General features: G+C 42.3%; 1 protein-coding gene across 7 annotated transcripts in view; it reads right to left on the reverse strand.

The window, feature by feature from the left end:
• Positions 1–19,184, reverse strand: part of LOC106873123 (H(+)/Cl(-) exchange transporter 7) — a 180,884-nt gene that overhangs the window by 35,741 nt on the left and 125,959 nt on the right. For 4 of the 7 annotated variants that reach the window (XR_016239118.1, XR_016239120.1, XM_089345822.1 and 1 more), the window contains exon 8: positions 4,123–4,206. Coding sequence is in view for 4 of the 7 variants with exons in the window: in XM_089345822.1 (XP_089201948.1) it covers positions 4,123–4,206 (84 nt within the window). In the remaining 3 variants the exon portion in view is untranslated. The remainder of the gene's footprint in view (positions 1–4,122; positions 4,207–19,184) is intronic. The other 3 variants (XR_016239119.1, XM_089345823.1, XM_089345825.1) reach the window with 1 other exon arrangement.

Here is a 19,184-nt window from a genome sequence, read left to right on the forward strand (position 1 = left end):
TTACAATTAAAAGGGTAAAGGTTTATCAATTTATTAATTCATTAATAAATCAACAATTAATAATTTTTACCAAACCCTTTGGTATGTAAACACCATTATCGGTGGAGAACTTATTTAAAAGTTCTTATACATTTATAAACATAATTAAGGGATCAGCAAACATTTGCTTCACCACATACCGAAGTTCAGAAATAGCAGCTAAAAAAGCTGAGACTCCAGCTTCGGTATGTGGTGAAGCAAATGATTGCTGATCCCTTAATTATGTATATATATATATATATATATATATTTAGTCTGATCAATAAGTATCCGGACTGTTGTCATAGTAACGAAGCTAAAGCATGCAGAGTAAAGCTGCTACAAATTGACTATGGGCTCTGCGGTGTATGCGCTCTAAGTTTTAACATTCTAGCTCACCTCTGCTGTTTACAGCAGTGCTTCGAAGGAAGGTGTGTAGTGTGTGAGCGTTACATTGACCATGACAGAGAAAGTTGAGCACTAACTATTCATCTATCCCTAGTTTCCTCATTGACCACCAGATAAGGGATCAGGGGACCCTGTCAAAGGCTTTCTCCATATCAAGCCAGGTACAGAGGTTTATCTTTGGCTAGGTGTTTCTCCTGCAGCTGAATTCTCTGTCAGTATATATGTTTTGACTATAAAGACCTATAGATGATAAAGCAAATTATTAATGTGTTTATATATATATTTTTCGTTTTTACATCTAGTTTACAAGATTCTTTATGTGAATTCATGTGTGTTGAAACAAATTTTGTTGTGTCTAGGGTAGGTCATTAGGCCAATAAAATTAGCACAAACAGCAACAAAAGACCTTTGAGAAAACAGAAACGAAATAATTGGATATTTAAGCAATTCACTAATAAAGAAAAGGAGTGGAATTGAACCAGTGTGTGTTAATTATATTGGCATAATGTCTCTCCCAAGACATAACAATTTATATATATATATATATATATATATATATATATATATATATATATATGTATGTATATATATCTTCTCTTCTTCATTTTTAACGGAATTGTTGAGAGCTATGGGATTTTTTTCTATAAACACATCATATACAAGTATTATTTTCATATTCACAAACTTATACCTGTAAACTACCAGCAAAATATGAAGAACGAATATTAGAAATCCTTTTTGGAAACCTCCAAATTAAAGGACGAATCTTATTCAACCTTTTTACACACATATATACACATATATATATATATTCTTTTTTTTTTTCTATTTCAGTTATTTGACTGCGGCCATGCTGGAGCACCACCTTTAGTTGAATAAATCAACCCCAGGACTTATTCTTTGTAAGCTAAGTACTTATTCTATCAGTCTCTTTTGCCAAACCGCTGAGTTAAAGGTATTTTTATCCTTTTCTTCCACTTCTAAACCATTTAATCTTTCTATTGTGGGTATAAGTCTATTAACTATCTCATCAACATTTCCTGTATAGTTTGTTTGTGTTATTACCTATAAACTTAAATTCTTTACCTACAACCATCATATAATATTTTTTACAAATTACTACAAAATTCCCTGCTGCTTTATCTGCTAGCACTATCACATACTTTTAATGTAATTCATTTACATACTCTTTAACTAGGTGGTTTATTCAAAACTGAATCTTTTACTATCCACTTAATAAATTTCTTTATGTACTTAAATACTGCGAAAGTTAACTTGCTAACCCAGCTATTGAACTCCACCAATTTAACTTTATATCTGAGATTTAATTCAACTATAAAATCAGTAATGGTTTTTAATATAACATCCTTTAAATTACAGAGATGTACTTGCATAGCAAGTGACCTGATCTGAGATCATTTGCTGAAAAGAAAAACAATTGCAGCATGGAAGGTGTTTATAAGCCATTTAAAAACACACAAAAACTGTTAGATTCACTTCAACATTTAAATTTAATTTGTTAAAATATTTTCGTTGCTTTGAGACTGCGACCTGTTCATGGAATTTTGTCAGTGTTTCTGTGTGTTTTTAAATGGCTTATAAACACCTTCCATGCTGAAATTGTTTTCTATAAATTATATTTACTAATTTTACCTTGTTCTCTATATTTTGTTCCTTTGCTCATAACCTCCTCGTTTTTAATATACTCTTTACTCTCTTTTACTTGTTTCCGTCATTTGATTGCGGCCATGCCGGAGCACCGCCTTTAGTTGAGCAAATCGACTCCAGGACTTATTCTTTGTAAGCCTAGTACTTATTCTATTGGGCTCTTTTGCCGAACCACTAAGTTACGGGAGCATCGGTTGTCAAGCGATGTTGGGGGGACAAACGCAGACACACAAACATATACACACACATACATATACATATATATGACGGGCTTCTTTCAGTTTCCGTCTACCAAATCCACTCACAAGGCTTTGGTTGGCCAGAGGCTATAGTAGAAGACACTTCTCCAAGGTGCCATGCAGTGGGACTGAACTCAAAACCATGTGGCTGGTAAGCAAATTACTTACCACACAGCCATCCTATTTCTTTATAGCAAAATTCCGAATTATTATATTTGCAATCTCCTAGATATATTTCTTTAAAACTTTCAAGACTGACATTTAATAGGAGCTTATTATAATTAAATATAGTACTACTTATCTTCTTATGAAACTTATAACAAATTTTGACATTTATATGTCTAACATTTTCCAGCAAAAGGTTTTGGTTTTTTTTTATTCATTTCGAATTACATTACCTAAATTTACATCACCAATGAAATTACTAACATATGGTGTCTTTAAATATTCAATTTATAACATTATTAGTTTTCACTTTAGCCCTTTTCATTAACCTATTACAAAAACTATCCACTAAAAAAACTAACTTCAGATAACTCTCTATAACATATATCCCTGCATAAGAACACTCTCTTAACATTACATAACAACCATAATATTCTTTCTTTATATATAAATCTTTAAAGTTTAGCCGAAACCAATGAAACATTCTTTCTAACCTTATTCTATTCTTTATCCTATATCTGTGTCTACGTTTCCTTCTAATCACTGGTTGTGAGAAATATATTTCTCCTGTATCATTATTAGTAGATATGTTCTCTACACCTAAAATTTTACCATTAAAACCTAGAGGGTATATGCTACATAATACCTTAATCTAAAACCATTCTTCTAAAAGTTTCTGCTTAACATTATCCATACTGTTATTTATTTGACTAATTATTTGAATTTTACAGTTTTCAAACCTTAAGCTATGCACTCTAAAGTGTTTGTTACCCAATTTAAATGCTTGTCTATGCCCGCTAAGATGTTGATATAATTCCTGAGTCGTTTGTCCTACACACTGTACACCACATTTACCACAACTAACCAAATGAATTACATTGCTAGATTTACAACTTAACCGTAAATTATTATTTGTAATAAATTTCTTAACGGTAATCTTACCACTAAAATCTTTACCATCTACAAAAACTTTACAACATAAACAATTCTTCTTACCGCATGTATTTACACAACTATTACAAACAGATATAGATACCTAGCCATTATTTTCTTTATTATAATATTTGTTAAGGGTAGCGAGCTGGCAGAATCATTAGCATGCCAGGCGAAATGCTTAGTGGTATATCATCTGCCATTATGTTCTGAGTTCAAATTCTACCAAGGTCGACTTTGCCTTTCATCCTTTTGGGGTTGAGTAAACAAGTACCAGTTATACACTGGGGTCGGTATAATCGGCTTAAATCCCTTTGCTTCTCCTACGATCACGAGTCCGCTGCCCTAACCACTGGGCTATAGCGCCTCCACACATTTATATATATATACACATATAGAGTACATATAGATTCAAGATACGTCTTACAGATGCTCTGGAATCTTAGGGGTTTTTGGGGTTTTCCAACATAAAACAGACAAGGAAATAGTTAGATGGATAAACATACATTAAATAGATATACTGATACAGACATGAATATATAGATACATATCAAAACAGATGTTATAAATATATTATATATATGTGTGTGTGTGTGTCTGAATATGTCAGTCTATATATGAAAGTATATGCATACTTATATATATATGTATGTATATATATTCAAAGACATACATTCAAAGATATACATACCAGGCAGTCTTTGCCACAAAATGGAAGACGTCCTCTTCCAAATCCTGCTGCCACGATAGAACCGGAATGGACCATAGGACCTTCCTTTAAGAAGAAAAAATACAGAAGAAATTAGTAAAAAATAATGGTGGTCGTGGTGGTGTGGGTCTGCTATTTGTGGTAGCTTTATACTCTTAGCTCAAAAGATTGCAAAAAGCAATAAAATGTGTATGTGAAGGTGTGCATGTCATCATCATAATCATCATCATCATCATCTTCATCTGGCATGGCTGTGCGGTAAGAAGCTTGCTTCCCAACCACATGGTTCTGGGTTCAGTCCTACTGCATGGCACTTCAGGCAAGTGTCTTCTACTGTAGTCTTCAGCCGAGCAAAGCCTCATCTGGATTTGGTTATGGAAACTGAAAGAAGCCCTTTATATATATATAATAAACGCAGGTGTGGCTGTGCGGTAAGAAGCTTGCTTCCCAACCACATGGTTCTGGGTTCAGTCCTACTGCATGGCATTTCAGGCAAGTGTCTTCTACTGTAGTCTTCAGCTGAGCAAAGCCTCATCTGGATTTGGTTATGGAAACTGAAAGAAGCCCTTTATATATATATAATAAACGCAGGTGTGGCTGTGCGGTAAGAAGCTTGCTTCCCAACCACATGGTTCTGGGTTCAGTCCTACTGCATGGCATTTCAGGCAAGTGTCTTCTACTGTAGTCTTCAGCCGAGCAAAGCCTCATCTGGATTTGGTTATGGAAACTGAAAGAAGCCCTTTATATATATATAATAGACGCAGGTGTGGCTGTGCGGTAAGAAGCTTGCTTCCCAACCACATGGTTCTGGGTTCAGTCCTACTGCATGACACTTCAGGCAAGTGTCTTCTACTGTAGTCTTCAGCTGAGCAAAGCCTCATCTGGATTTGGTTATGGAAACTGAAAGAAGCCCTTTATATATATATAATAGACGCAGGTGTGGCTGTGCGGTAAGAAGCTTGCTTCCCAACCACATGGTTCTGGGTTCAGTCCTACTGCATGACACTTCAGGCAAGTGTCTTCTACTGTAGTCTTCAGCTGAGCAAAGCCTCATCTGGATTTGGTTATGGAAACTGAAAGAAGCCCTTTATATATATATAATAGACGCAGGTGTGGCTGTGCGGTAAGAAGCTTGCTTCCCAACCACATGGTTCTGGGTTCAGTCCTACTGCATGACACTTCAGGCAAGTGTCTTCTACTGTAGTCTTCAGCTGAGCAAAGCCTCATCTGGATTTGGTTATGGAAACTGAAAGAAGCCCTTTATATATATATAATAGACGCAGGTGTGGCTGTGCGGTAAGAAGCTTGCTTCCCAACCACATGGTTCTGGGTTCAGTCCTACTGCATGACACTTCAGGCAAGTGTCTTCTACTGTAGTCTTCAGCTGAGCAAAGCCTCATCTGGATTTGGTTATGGAAACTGAAAGAAGCCCTTTATATATATATAATAGACGCAGGTGTGGCTGTGCGGTAAGAAGCTTGCTTCCCAACCACATGGTTCTGGGTTCAGTCCTACTGCATGACACTTCAGGCAAGTGTCTTCTACTGTAGTCTTCAGCTGAGCAAAGCCTCATCTGGATTTGGTTATGGAAACTGAAAGAAGCCCTTTATATATATATAATAGACGCAGGTGTGGCTGTGCGGTAAGAAGCTTGCTTCCCAACCACATGGTTCTGGGTTCAGTCCTACTGCATGACACTTCAGGCAAGTGTCTTCTACTGTAGTCTTCAGCTGAGCAAAGCCTCATCTGGATTTGGTTATGGAAACTGAAAGAAGCCCTTTATATATATATAATAAACGCAGGTGTGGCTGTGCGGTAAGAAGCTTGCTTCCCAACCACATGGTTCTGGGTTCAGTCCTACTGCATGGCATTTCAGGCAAGTGTCTTCTACTGTAGTCTTCAGCCGAGCAAAGCCTCATCTGGATTTGGTTATGGAAACTGAAAGAAGCCCTTTATATATATATAATAGACGCAGGTGTGGCTGTGCGGTAAGAAGCTTGCTTCCCAACCACATGGTTCTGGGTTCAGTCCTACTGCATGACACTTCAGGCAAGTGTCTTCTACTGTAGTCTTCAGCTGAGCAAAGCCTCATCTGGATTTGGTTATGGAAACTGAAAGAAGCCCTTTATATATATATAATAGACGCAGGTGTGGCTGTGCGGTAAGAAGCTTGCTTCCCAACCACATGGTTCTGGGTTCAGTCCTACTGCATGACACTTCAGGCAAGTGTCTTCTACTGTAGTCTTCAGCTGAGCAAAGCCTCATCTGGATTTGGTTATGGAAACTGAAAGAAGCCCTTTATATATATATAATAGACGCAGGTGTGGCTGTGCGGTAAGAAGCTTGCTTCCCAACCACATGGTTCTGGGTTCAGTCCTACTGCATGACACTTCAGGCAAGTGTCTTCTACTGTAGTCTTCAGCTGAGCAAAGCCTCATCTGGATTTGGTTATGGAAACTGAAAGAAGCCCTTTATATATATATAATAGACGCAGGTGTGGCTGTGCGGTAAGAAGCTTGCTTCCCAACCACATGGTTCTGGGTTCAGTCCTACTGCATGACACTTCAGGCAAGTGTCTTCTACTGTAGTCTTCAGCTGAGCAAAGCCTCATCTGGATTTGGTTATGGAAACTGAAAGAAGCCCTTTATATATATATAATAGACGCAGGTGTGGCTGTGCGGTAAGAAGCTTGCTTCCCAACCACATGGTTCTGGGTTCAGTCCTACTGCATGGCACTTCAGGCAAGTGTCTTCTACTGTAGTCTTCAGCTGAGCAAAGCCTCATCTGGATTTGGTTATGGAAACTGAAAGAAGCCCTTTATATATATATAATAGACGCAGGTGTGGCTGTGCGGTAAGAAGCTTGCTTCCCAACCACATGGTTCTGGGTTCAGTCCTACTGCATGGCACTTCAGGCAAGTGTCTTCTACTGTAGTCTTCAGCCGAGCAAAGCCTCATCTGGATTTGGTTATGGAAACTGAAAGAAGCCCTTTATATATATATAATAGACGCAGGTGTGGCTGTGCGGTAAGAAGCTTGCTTCCCAACCACATGGTTCTGGGTTCAGTCCTACTGCATGGCACTTCAGGCAAGTGTCTTCTACTGTAGTCTTCAGCTGAGCAAAGCCTCATCTGGATTTGGTTATGGAAACTGAAAGAAGCCCTTTATATATATATAATAGACGCAGGTGTGGCTGTGCGGTAAGAAGCTTGCTTCCCAACCACATGGTTCTGGGTTCAGTCCTACTGCATGGCACTTCAGGCAAGTGTCTTCTACTGTAGTCTTCAGCCGAGCAAAGCCTCATCTGGATTTGGTTATGGAAACTGAAAGAAGCCCTTTATATATATATAATAGACGCAGGTGTGGCTGTGCGGTAAGAAGCTTGCTTCCCAACCACATGGTTCTGGGTTCAGTCCTACTGCATGGCACTTCAGGCAAGTGTCTTCTACTGTAGTCTTCAGCTGAGCAAAGCCTCATCTGGATTTGGTTATGGAAACTGAAAGAAGCCCTTTATATATATATAATAGACGCAGGTTTGGCTGTGCGGTAAGAAGCTTGCTTCCCAACCACATGGTTCTGGGTTCAGTCCTACTGCATGACACTTCAGGCAAGTGTCTTCTACTGTAGTCTTCAGCTGAGCAAAGCCTCATCTGGATTTGGTTATGGAAACTGAAAGAAGCCCTTTATATATATATAATAGACGCAGGTGTGGCTGTGCGGTAAGAAGCTTGCTTCCCAACCACATGGTTCTGGGTTCAGTCCTACTGCATGGCACTTCAGGCAAGTGTCTTCTACTGTAGTCTTCAGCTGAGCAAAGCCTCATCTGGATTTGGTTATGGAAACTGAAAGAAGCCCTTTATATATATATAATAGACGCAGGTGTGGCTGTGCGGTAAGAAGCTTGCTTCCCAACCACATGGTTCTGGGTTCAGTCCTACTGCATGGCACTTCAGGCAAGTGTCTTCTACTGTAGTCTTCAGCCGAGCAAAGCCTCATCTGGATTTGGTTATGGAAACTGAAAGAAGCCCTTTATATATATATAATAGACGCAGGTGTGGCTGTGCGGTAAGAAGCTTGCTTCCCAACCACATGGTTCTGGGTTCAGTCCTACTGCATGGCACTTCAGGCAAGTGTCTTCTACTGTAGTCTTCAGCTGAGCAAAGCCTCATCTGGATTTGGTTATGGAAACTGAAAGAAGCCCTTTATATATATATAATAGACGCAGGTGTGGCTGTGCGGTAAGAAGCTTGCTTCCCAACCACATGGTTCTGGGTTCAGTCCTACTGCATGACACTTCAGGCAAGTGTCTTCTACTGTAGTCTTCAGCTGAGCAAAGCCTCATCTGGATTTGGTTATGGAAACTGAAAGAAGCCCTTTATATATATATAATAGACGCAGGTGTGGCTGTGCGGTAAGAAGCTTGCTTCCCAACCACATGGTTCTGGGTTCAGTCCTACTGCATGACACTTCAGGCAAGTGTCTTCTACTGTAGTCTTCAGCTGAGCAAAGCCTCATCTGGATTTGGTTATGGAAACTGAAAGAAGCCCTTTATATATATATAATAGACGCAGGTGTGGCTGTGCGGTAAGAAGCTTGCTTCCCAACCACATGGTTCTGGGTTCAGTCCTACTGCATGGCACTTCAGGCAAGTGTCTTCTACTGTAGTCTTCAGCTGAGCAAAGCCTCATCTGGATTTGGTTATGGAAACTGAAAGAAGCCCTTTATATATATATAATAGACGCAGGTGTGGCTGTGCGGTAAGAAGCTTGCTTCCCAACCACATGGTTCTGGGTTCAGTCCTACTGCATGACACTTCAGGCAAGTGTCTTCTACTGTAGTCTTCAGCTGAGCAAAGCCTCATCTGGATTTGGTTATGGAAACTGAAAGAAGCCCTTTATATATATATAATAGACGCAGGTGTGGCTGTGCGGTAAGAAGCTTGCTTCCCAACCACATGGTTCTGGGTTCAGTCCTACTGCATGGCACTTCAGGCAAGTGTCTTCTACTGTAGTCTTCAGCTGAGCAAAGCCTCATCTGGATTTGGTTATGGAAACTGAAAGAAGCCCTTTATATATATATAATAGACGCAGGTGTGGCTGTGCGGTAAGAAGCTTGCTTCCCAACCACATGGTTCTGGGTTCAGTCCTACTGCATGACACTTCAGGCAAGTGTCTTCTACTGTAGTCTTCAGCCGAGCAAAGCCTCATCTGGATTTGGTTATGGAAACTGAAAGAAGCCCTTTATATATATATAATAGACGCAGGTGTGGCTGTGCGGTAAGAAGCTTGCTTCCCAACCACATGGTTCTGGGTTCAGTCCTACTGCATGGCACTTCAGGCAAGTGTCTTCTACTGTAGTCTTCAGCTGAGCAAAGCCTCATCTGGATTTGGTTATGGAAACTGAAAGAAGCCCTTTATATATATATAATAGACGCAGGTGTGGCTGTGCGGTAAGAAGCTTGCTTCCCAACCACATGGTTCTGGGTTCAGTCCTACTGCATGACACTTCAGGCAAGTGTCTTCTACTGTAGTCTTCAGCTGAGCAAAGCCTCATCTGGATTTGGTTATGGAAACTGAAAGAAGCCCTTTATATATATATAATAGACGCAGGTGTGGCTGTGCGGTAAGAAGCTTGCTTCCCAACCACATGGTTCTGGGTTCAGTCCTACTGCATGACACTTCAGGCAAGTGTCTTCTACTGTAGTCTTCAGCTGAGCAAAGCCTCATCTGGATTTGGTTATGGAAACTGAAAGAAGCCCTTTATATATATATAATAGACGCAGGTGTGGCTGTGCGGTAAGAAGCTTGCTTCCCAACCACATGGTTCTGGGTTCAGTCCTACTGCATGACACTTCAGGCAAGTGTCTTCTACTGTAGTCTTCAGCTGAGCAAAGCCTCATCTGGATTTGGTTATGGAAACTGAAAGAAGCCCTTTATATATATATAATAGACGCAGGTGTGGCTGTGCGGTAAGAAGCTTGCTTCCCAACCACATGGTTCTGGGTTCAGTCCTACTGCATGGCACTTCAGGCAAGTGTCTTCTACTGTAGTCTTCAGCTGAGCAAAGCCTCATCTGGATTTGGTTATGGAAACTGAAAGAAGCCCTTTATATATATATAATAGACGCAGGTGTGGCTGTGCGGTAAGAAGCTTGCTTCCCAACCACATGGTTCTGGGTTCAGTCCTACTGCATGACACTTCAGGCAAGTGTCTTCTACTGTAGTCTTCAGCTGAGCAAAGCCTCATCTGGATTTGGTTATGGAAACTGAAAGAAGCCCTTTATATATATATAATAGACGCAGGTGTGGCTGTGCGGTAAGAAGCTTGCTTCCCAACCACATGGTTCTGGGTTCAGTCCTACTGCATGACACTTCAGGCAAGTGTCTTCTACTGTAGTCTTCAGCTGAGCAAAGCCTCATCTGGATTTGGTTATGGAAACTGAAAGAAGCCCTTTATATATATATAATAGACGCAGGTGTGGCTGTGCGGTAAGAAGCTTGCTTCCCAACCACATGGTTCTGGGTTCAGTCCTACTGCATGACACTTCAGGCAAGTGTCTTCTACTGTAGTCTTCAGCTGAGCAAAGCCTCATCTGGATTTGGTTATGGAAACTGAAAGAAGCCCTTTATATATATATAATAGACGCAGGTTTGGCTGTGCGGTAAGAAGCTTGCTTCCCAACCACATGGTTCTGGGTTCAGTCCTACTGCATGGCACTTCAGGCAAGTGTCTTCTACTGTAGTCTTCAGCTGAGCAAAGCCTCATCTGGATTTGGTTATGGAAACTGAAAGAAGCCCTTTATATATATATAATAGACGCAGGTGTGGCTGTGCGGTAAGAAGCTTGCTTCCCAACCACATGGTTCTGGGTTCAGTCCTACTGCATGGCACTTCAGGCAAGTGTCTTCTACTGTAGTCTTCAGCCGAGCAAAGCCTCATCTGGATTTGGTTATGGAAACTGAAAGAAGCCCTTTATATATATATAATAGACGCAGGTGTGGCTGTGCGGTAAGAAGCTTGCTTCCCAACCACATGGTTCTGGGTTCAGTCCTACTGCATGGCACTTCAGGCAAGTGTCTTCTACTGTAGTCTTCAGCCGAGCAAAGCCTCATCTGGATTTGGTTATGGAAACTGAAAGAAGCCCTTTATATATATATAATAGACGCAGGTGTGGCTGTGCGGTAAGAAGCTTGCTTCCCAACCACATGGTTCTGGGTTCAGTCCTACTGCATGGCATTTCAGGCAAGTGTCTTCTACTGTAGTCTTCAGCTGAGCAAAGCCTCATCTGGATTTGGTTATGGAAACTGAAAGAAGCCCTTTATATATATATAATAGACGCAGGTGTGGCTGTGCGGTAAGAAGCTTGCTTCCCAACCACATGGTTCTGGGTTCAGTCCTACTGCATGGCACTTCAGGCAAGTGTCTTCTACTGTAGTCTTCAGCTGAGCAAAGCCTCATCTGGATTTGGTTATGGAAACTGAAAGAAGCCCTTTATATATATATAATAGACGCAGGTGTGGCTGTGCGGTAAGAAGCTTGCTTCCCAACCACATGGTTCTGGGTTCAGTCCTACTGCATGACACTTCAGGCAAGTGTCTTCTACTGTAGTCTTCAGCTGAGCAAAGCCTCATCTGGATTTGGTTATGGAAACTGAAAGAAGCCCTTTATATATATATAATAGACGCAGGTGTGGCTGTGCGGTAAGAAGCTTGCTTCCCAACCACATGGTTCTGGGTTCAGTCCTACTGCATGGCACTTCAGGCAAGTGTCTTCTACTGTAGTCTTCAGCTGAGCAAAGCCTCATCTGGATTTGGTTATGGAAACTGAAAGAAGCCCTTTATATATATATAATAAACGCAGGTGTGGCTGTGCGGTAAGAAGCTTGCTTCCCAACCACATGGTTCTGGGTTCAGTCCTACTGCATGGCACTTCAGGCAAGTGTCTTCTACTGTAGTCTTCAGCTGAGCAAAGCCTCATCTGGATTTGGTTATGGAAACTGAAAGAAGCCCTTTATATATATATAATAGACGCAGGTGTGGCTGTGCGGTAAGAAGCTTGCTTCCCAACCACATGGTTCTGGGTTCAGTCCTACTGCATGGCACTTCAGGCAAGTGTCTTCTACTGTAGTCTTCAGCTGAGCAAAGCCTCATCTGGATTTGGTTATGGAAACTGAAAGAAGCCCTTTATATATATATAATAAACGCAGGTGTGGCTGTGCGGTAAGAAGCTTGCTTCCCAACCACATGGTTCTGGGTTCAGTCCTACTGCATGGCACTTCAGGCAAGTGTCTTCTACTGTAGTCTTCAGCTGAGCAAAGCCTCATCTGGATTTGGTTATGGAAACTGAAAGAAGCCCTTTATATATATATAATAGACGCAGGTGTGGCTGTGCGGTAAGAAGCTTGCTTCCCAACCACATGGTTCTGGGTTCAGTCCTACTGCATGGCACTTCAGGCAAGTGTCTTCTACTGTAGTCTTCAGCTGAGCAAAGCCTCATCTGGATTTGGTTATGGAAACTGAAAGAAGCCCTTTATATATATATAATAGACGCAGGTGTGGCTGTGCGGTAAGAAGCTTGCTTCCCAACCACATGGTTCTGGGTTCAGTCCTACTGCATGGCACTTCAGGCAAGTGTCTTCTACTGTAGTCTTCAGCTGAGCAAAGCCTCATCTGGATTTGGTTATGGAAACTGAAAGAAGCCCTTTATATATATATAATAGACGCAGGTGTGGCTGTGCGGTAAGAAGCTTGCTTCCCAACCACATGGTTCTGGGTTCAGTCCTACTGCATGACACTTCAGGCAAGTGTCTTCTACTGTAGTCTTCAGCTGAGCAAAGCCTCATCTGGATTTGGTTATGGAAACTGAAAGAAGCCCTTTATATATATATAATAGACGCAGGTGTGGCTGTGCGGTAAGAAGCTTGCTTCCCAACCACATGGTTCTGGGTTCAGTCCTACTGCATGGCACTTCAGGCAAGTGTCTTCTACTGTAGTCTTCAGCTGAGCAAAGCCTCATCTGGATTTGGTTATGGAAACTGAAAGAAGCCCTTTATATATATATAATAGACGCAGGTGTGGCTGTGCGGTAAGAAGCTTGCTTCCCAACCACATGGTTCTGGGTTCAGTCCTACTGCATGGCACTTCAGGCAAGTGTCTTCTACTGTAGTCTTCAGCTGAGCAAAGCCTCATCTGGATTTGGTTATGGAAACTGAAAGAAGCCCTTTATATATATATAATAGACGCAGGTTTGGCTGTGCGGTAAGAAGCTTGCTTCCCAACCACATGGTTCTGGGTTCAGTCCTACTGCATGACACTTCAGGCAAGTGTCTTCTACTGTAGTCTTCAGCTGAGCAAAGCCTCATCTGGATTTGGTTATGGAAACTGAAAGAAGCCCTTTATATATATATAATAGACGCAGGTTTGGCTGTGCGGTAAGAAGCTTGCTTCCCAACCACATGGTTCTGGGTTCAGTCCTACTGCATGGCATTTCAGGCAAGTGTCTTCTACTGTAGTCTTCAGCCGAGCAAAGCCTCATCTGGATTTGGTTATGGAAACTGAAAGAAGCCCTTTATATATATATAATAGACGCAGGTTTGGCTGTGCGGTAAGAAGCTTGCTTCCCAACCACATGGTTCTGGGTTCAGTCCTACTGCATGGCACTTCAGGCAAGTGTCTTCTACTGTAGTCTTCAGCTGAGCAAAGCCTCATCTGGATTTGGTTATGGAAACTGAAAGAAGCCCTTTATATATATATAATAGACGCAGGTGTGGCTGTGCGGTAAGAAGCTTGCTTCCCAACCACATGGTTCTGGGTTCAGTCCTACTGCATGGCACTTCAGGCAAGTGTCTTCTACTGTAGTCTTCAGCTGAGCAAAGCCTCATCTGGATTTGGTTATGGAAACTGAAAGAAGCCCTTTATATATATATAATAGACGCAGGTGTGGCTGTGCGGTAAGAAGCTTGCTTCCCAACCACATGGTTCTGGGTTCAGTCCTACTGCATGGCACTTCAGGCAAGTGTCTTCTACTGTAGTCTTCAGCTGAGCAAAGCCTCATCTGGATTTGGTTATGGAAACTGAAAGAAGCCCTTTATATATATATAATAGACGCAGGTTTGGCTGTGCGGTAAGAAGCTTGCTTCCCAACCACATGGTTCTGGGTTCAGTCCTACTGCATGACACTTCAGGCAAGTGTCTTCTACTGTAGTCTTCAGCTGAGCAAAGCCTCATCTGGATTTGGTTATGGAAACTGAAAGAAGCCCTTTATATATATATAATAAACGCAGGTGTGGCTGTGCGGTAAGAAGCTTGCTTCCCAACCACATGGTTCTGGGTTCAGTCCTACTGCATGGCACTTCAGGCAAGTGTCTTCTACTGTAGTCTTCAGCTGAGCAAAGCCTCATCTGGATTTGGTTATGGAAACTGAAAGAAGCCCTTTATATATATATAATAGACGCAGGTGTGGCTGTGCGGTAAGAAGCTTGCTTCCCAACCACATGGTTCTGGGTTCAGTCCTACTGCATGGCACTTCAGGCAAGTGTCTTCTACTGTAGTCTTCAGCTGAGCAAAGCCTCATCTGGATTTGGTTATGGAAACTGAAAGAAGCCCTTTATATATATATAATAGACGCAGGTGTGGCTGTGCGGTAAGAAGCTTGCTTCCCAACCACATGGTTCTGGGTTCAGTCCTACTGCATGGCACTTCAGGCAAGTGTCTTCTACTGTAGTCTTCAGCCGAGCAAAGCCTCATCTGGATTTGGTTATGGAAACTGAAAGAAGCCCTTTATATATATATAATAGACGCAGGTGTGGCTGTGCGGTAAGAAGCTTGCTTCCCAACCACATGGTTCTGGGTTCAGTCCTACTGCATGGCACTTCAGGCAAGTGTCTTCTACTGTAGTCTTCAGCCGAGCAAAGCCTCATCTGGATTTGGTTATGGAAACTGAAAGAAGCCCTTTATATATATATAATAGACGCAGGTGTGGCTGTGCGGTAAGAAGCTTGCTTCCCAACCACATGGTTCTGGGTTCAGTCCTACTGCATGGCACTTCAGGCAAGTGTCTTCTACTGTAGTCTTCAGCCGAGCAAAGCCTCATCTGGATTTGGTTATGGAAACTGAAAGAAGCCCTTTATATATATATAATAGACGCAGGTTTGGCTGTGCGGTAAGAAGCTTGCTTCCCAACCACATGGTTCTGGGTTCAGTCCTACTGCATGGCATTTCAGGCAAGTGTCTTCTACTGTAGTCTTCAGCCGAGCAAAGCCTCATCTGGATTTGGTTATGGAAACTGAAAGAAGCCCTTTATATATATATAATAGACGCAGGTGTGGCTGTGCGGTAAGAAGCTTGCTTCCCAACCACATGGTTCTGGGTTCAGTCCTACTGCATGACACTTCAGGCAAGTGTCTTCTACTGTAGTCTTCAGCTGAGCAAAGCCTCATCTGGATTTGGTTATGGAAACTGAAAGAAGCCCTTTATATATATATAATAGACGCAGGTGTGGCTGTGCGGTAAGAAGCTTGCTTCCCAACCACATGGTTCTGGGTTCAGTCCTACTGCATGGCATTTCAGGCAAGTGTCTTCTACTGTAGTCTTCAGCTGAGCAAAGCCTCATCTGGATTTGGTTATGGAAACTGAAAGAAGCCCTTTATATATATATAATAGACGCAGGTGTGGCTGTGCGGTAAGAAGCTTGCTTCCCAACCACATGGTTCTGGGTTCAGTCCTACTGCATGGCACTTCAGGCAAGTGTCTTCTACTGTAGTCTTCAGCTGAGCAAAGCCTCATCTGGATTTGGTTATGGAAACTGAAAGAAGCCCTTTATATATATATAATAGACGCAGGTGTGGCTGTGCGGTAAGAAGCTTGCTTCCCAACCACATGGTTCTGGGTTCAGTCCTACTGCATGGCACTTCAGGCAAGTGTCTTCTACTGTAGTCTTCAGCTGAGCAAAGCCTCATCTGGATTTGGTTATGGAAACTGAAAGAAGCCCTTTATATATATATAATAGACGCAGGTTTGGCTGTGCGGTAAGAAGCTTGCTTCCCAACCACATGGTTCTGGGTTCAGTCCTACTGCATGGCACTTCAGGCAAGTGTCTTCTACTGTAGTCTTCAGCTGAGCAAAGCCTCATCTGGATTTGGTTATGGAAACTGAAAGAAGCCCTTTATATATATATAATAGACGCAGGTGTGGCTGTGCGGTAAGAAGCTTGCTTCCCAACCACATGGTTCTGGGTTCAGTCCTACTGCATGACACTTCAGGCAAGTGTCTTCTACTGTAGTCTTCAGCTGAGCAAAGCCTCATCTGGATTTGGTTATGGAAACTGAAAGAAGCCCTTTATATATATATAATAGACGCAGGTTTGGCTGTGCGGTAAGAAGCTTGCTTCCCAACCACATGGTTCTGGGTTCAGTCCTACTGCATGGCATTTCAGGCAAGTGTCTTCTACTGTAGTCTTCAGCTGAGCAAAGCCTCATCTGGATTTGGTTATGGAAACTGAAAGAAGCCCTTTATATATATATAATAGACGCAGGTTTGGCTGTGCGGTAAGAAGCTTGCTTCCCAACCACATGGTTCTGGGTTCAGTCCTACTGCATGGCACTTCAGGCAAGTGTCTTCTACTGTAGTCTTCAGCTGAGCAAAGCCTCATCTGGATTTGGTTATGGAAACTGAAAGAAGCCCTTTATATATATATAATAGACGCAGGTTTGGCTGTGCGGTAAGAAGCTTGCTTCCCAACCACATGGTTCTGGGTTCAGTCCTACTGCATGGCACTTCAGGCAAGTGTCTTCTACTGTAGTCTTCAGCTGAGCAAAGCCTCATCTGGATTTGGTTATGGAAACTGAAAGAAGCCCTTTATATATATATAATAGACGCAGGTTTGGCTGTGCGGTAAGAAGCTTGCTTCCCAACCACATGGTTCTGGGTTCAGTCCTACTGCATGACACTTCAGGCAAGTGTCTTCTACTGTAGTCTTCAGCTGAGCAAAGCCTCATCTGGATTTGGTTATGGAAACTGAAAGAAGCCCTTTATATATATATAATAGACGCAGGTTTGGCTGTGCGGTAAGAAGCTTGCTTCCCAACCACATGGTTCTGGGTTCAGTCCTACTGCATGGCACTTCAGGCAAGTGTCTTCTACTGTAGTCTTCAGCCGAGCAAAGCCTCATCTGGATTTGGTTATGGAAACTGAAAGAAGCCCTTTATATATATATAATAGACGCAGGTTTGGCTGTGCGGTAAGAAGCTTGCTTCCCAACCACATGGTTCTGGGTTCAGTCCTACTGCATGGCACTTCAGGCAAGTGTCTTCTACTGTAGTCTTCAGCCGAGCAAAGCCTCATCTGGATTTGGTTATGGAAACTGAAAGAAGCCCTTTATATATATATAATAGACGCAGGTTTGGCTGTGCGGTAAGAAGCTTGCTTCCCAACCACATGGTTCTGGGTTCAGTCCTACTGCATGACACTTCAGGCAAGTGTCTTCTACTGTAGTCTTCAGCTGAGCAAAGCCTCATCTGGATTTGGTTATGGAAACTGAAAGAAGCCCTTTATATATATATAATAGACGCAGGTTTGGCTGTGCGGTAAGAAGCTTGCTTCCCAACCACATGGTTCTGGGTTCAGTCCTACTGCATGACACTTCAGGCAAGTGTCTTCTACTGTAGTCTTCAGCTGAGCAAAGCCTCATCTGGATTTGGTTATGGAAACTGAAAGAAGCCCTTTATATATATATAATAGACGCAGGTTTGGCTGTGCGGTAAGAAGCTTGCTTCCCAACCACATGGTTCTGGGTTCAGTCCTACTGCATGGCATTTCAGGCAAGTGTCTTCTACTGTAGTCTTCAGCTGAGCAAAGCCTCATCTGGATTTGGTTATGGAAACTGAAAGAAGCCCTTTATATATATATAATAGACGCAGGTGTGGCTGTGCGGTAAGAAGCTTGCTTCCCAACCACATGGTTCTGGGTTCAGTCCTACTGCATGACACTTCAGGCAAGTGTCTTCTACTGTAGTCTTCAGCCGAGCAAAGCCTCATCTGGATTTGGTTATGGAAACTGAAAGAAGCCCTTTATATATATATAATAGACGCAGGTGTGGCTGTGCGGTAAGAAGCTTGCTTCCCAACCACATGGTTCTGGGTTCAGTCCTACTGCATGACACTTCAGGCAAGTGTCTTCTACTGTAGTCTTCAGCTGAGCAAAGCCTCATCTGGATTTGGTTATGGAAACTGAAAGAAGCCCTTTATATATATATAATAGACGCAGGTTTGGCTGTGCGGTAAGAAGCTTGCTTCCCAACCACATGGTTCTGGGTTCAGTCCTACTGCATGGCATTTCAGGCAAGTGTCTTCTACTGTAGTCTTCAGCTGAGCAAAGCCTCATCTGGATTTGGTTATGGAAACTGAAAGAAGCCCTTTATATATATATAATAGACGCAGGTGTGGCTGTGCGGTAAGAAGCTTGCTTCCCAACCACATGGTTCTGGGTTCAGTCCTACTGCATGACACTTCAGGCAAGTGTCTTCTACTGTAGTCTTCAGCCGAGCAAAGCCTCATCTGGATTTGGTTATGGAAACTGAAAGAAGCCCTTTATATATATATAATAGACGCAGGTGTGGCTGTGCGGTAAGAAGCTTGCTTCCCAACCACATGGTTCTGGGTTCAGTCCTACTGCATGACACTTCAGGCAAGTGTCTTCTACTGTAGTCTTCAGCTGAGCAAAGCCTCATCTGGATTTGGTTATGGAAACTGAAAGAAGCCCTTTATATATATATAATAGACGCAGGTTTGGCTGTGCGGTAAGAAGCTTGCTTCCCAACCACATGGTTCTGGGTTCAGTCCTACTGCATGGCACTTCAGGCAAGTGTCTTCTACTGTAGTCTTCAGCTGAGCAAAGCCTCATCTGGATTTGGTTATGGAAACTGAAAGAAGCCCTTTATATATATATAATAGACGCAGGTTTGGCTGTGCGGTAAGAAGCTTGCTTCCCAACCACATGGTTCTGGGTTCAGTCCTACTGCATGGCACTTCAGGCAAGTGTCTTCTACTGTAG

Source organism: Octopus bimaculoides, chromosome 30 (assembly GCF_046866305.1).
Source record: "Octopus bimaculoides isolate indiv1 chromosome 30, ASM4686630v1, whole genome shotgun sequence".
Lineage (NCBI taxonomy): Eukaryota > Metazoa > Mollusca > Cephalopoda > Octopoda > Octopodidae > Octopus > Octopus bimaculoides.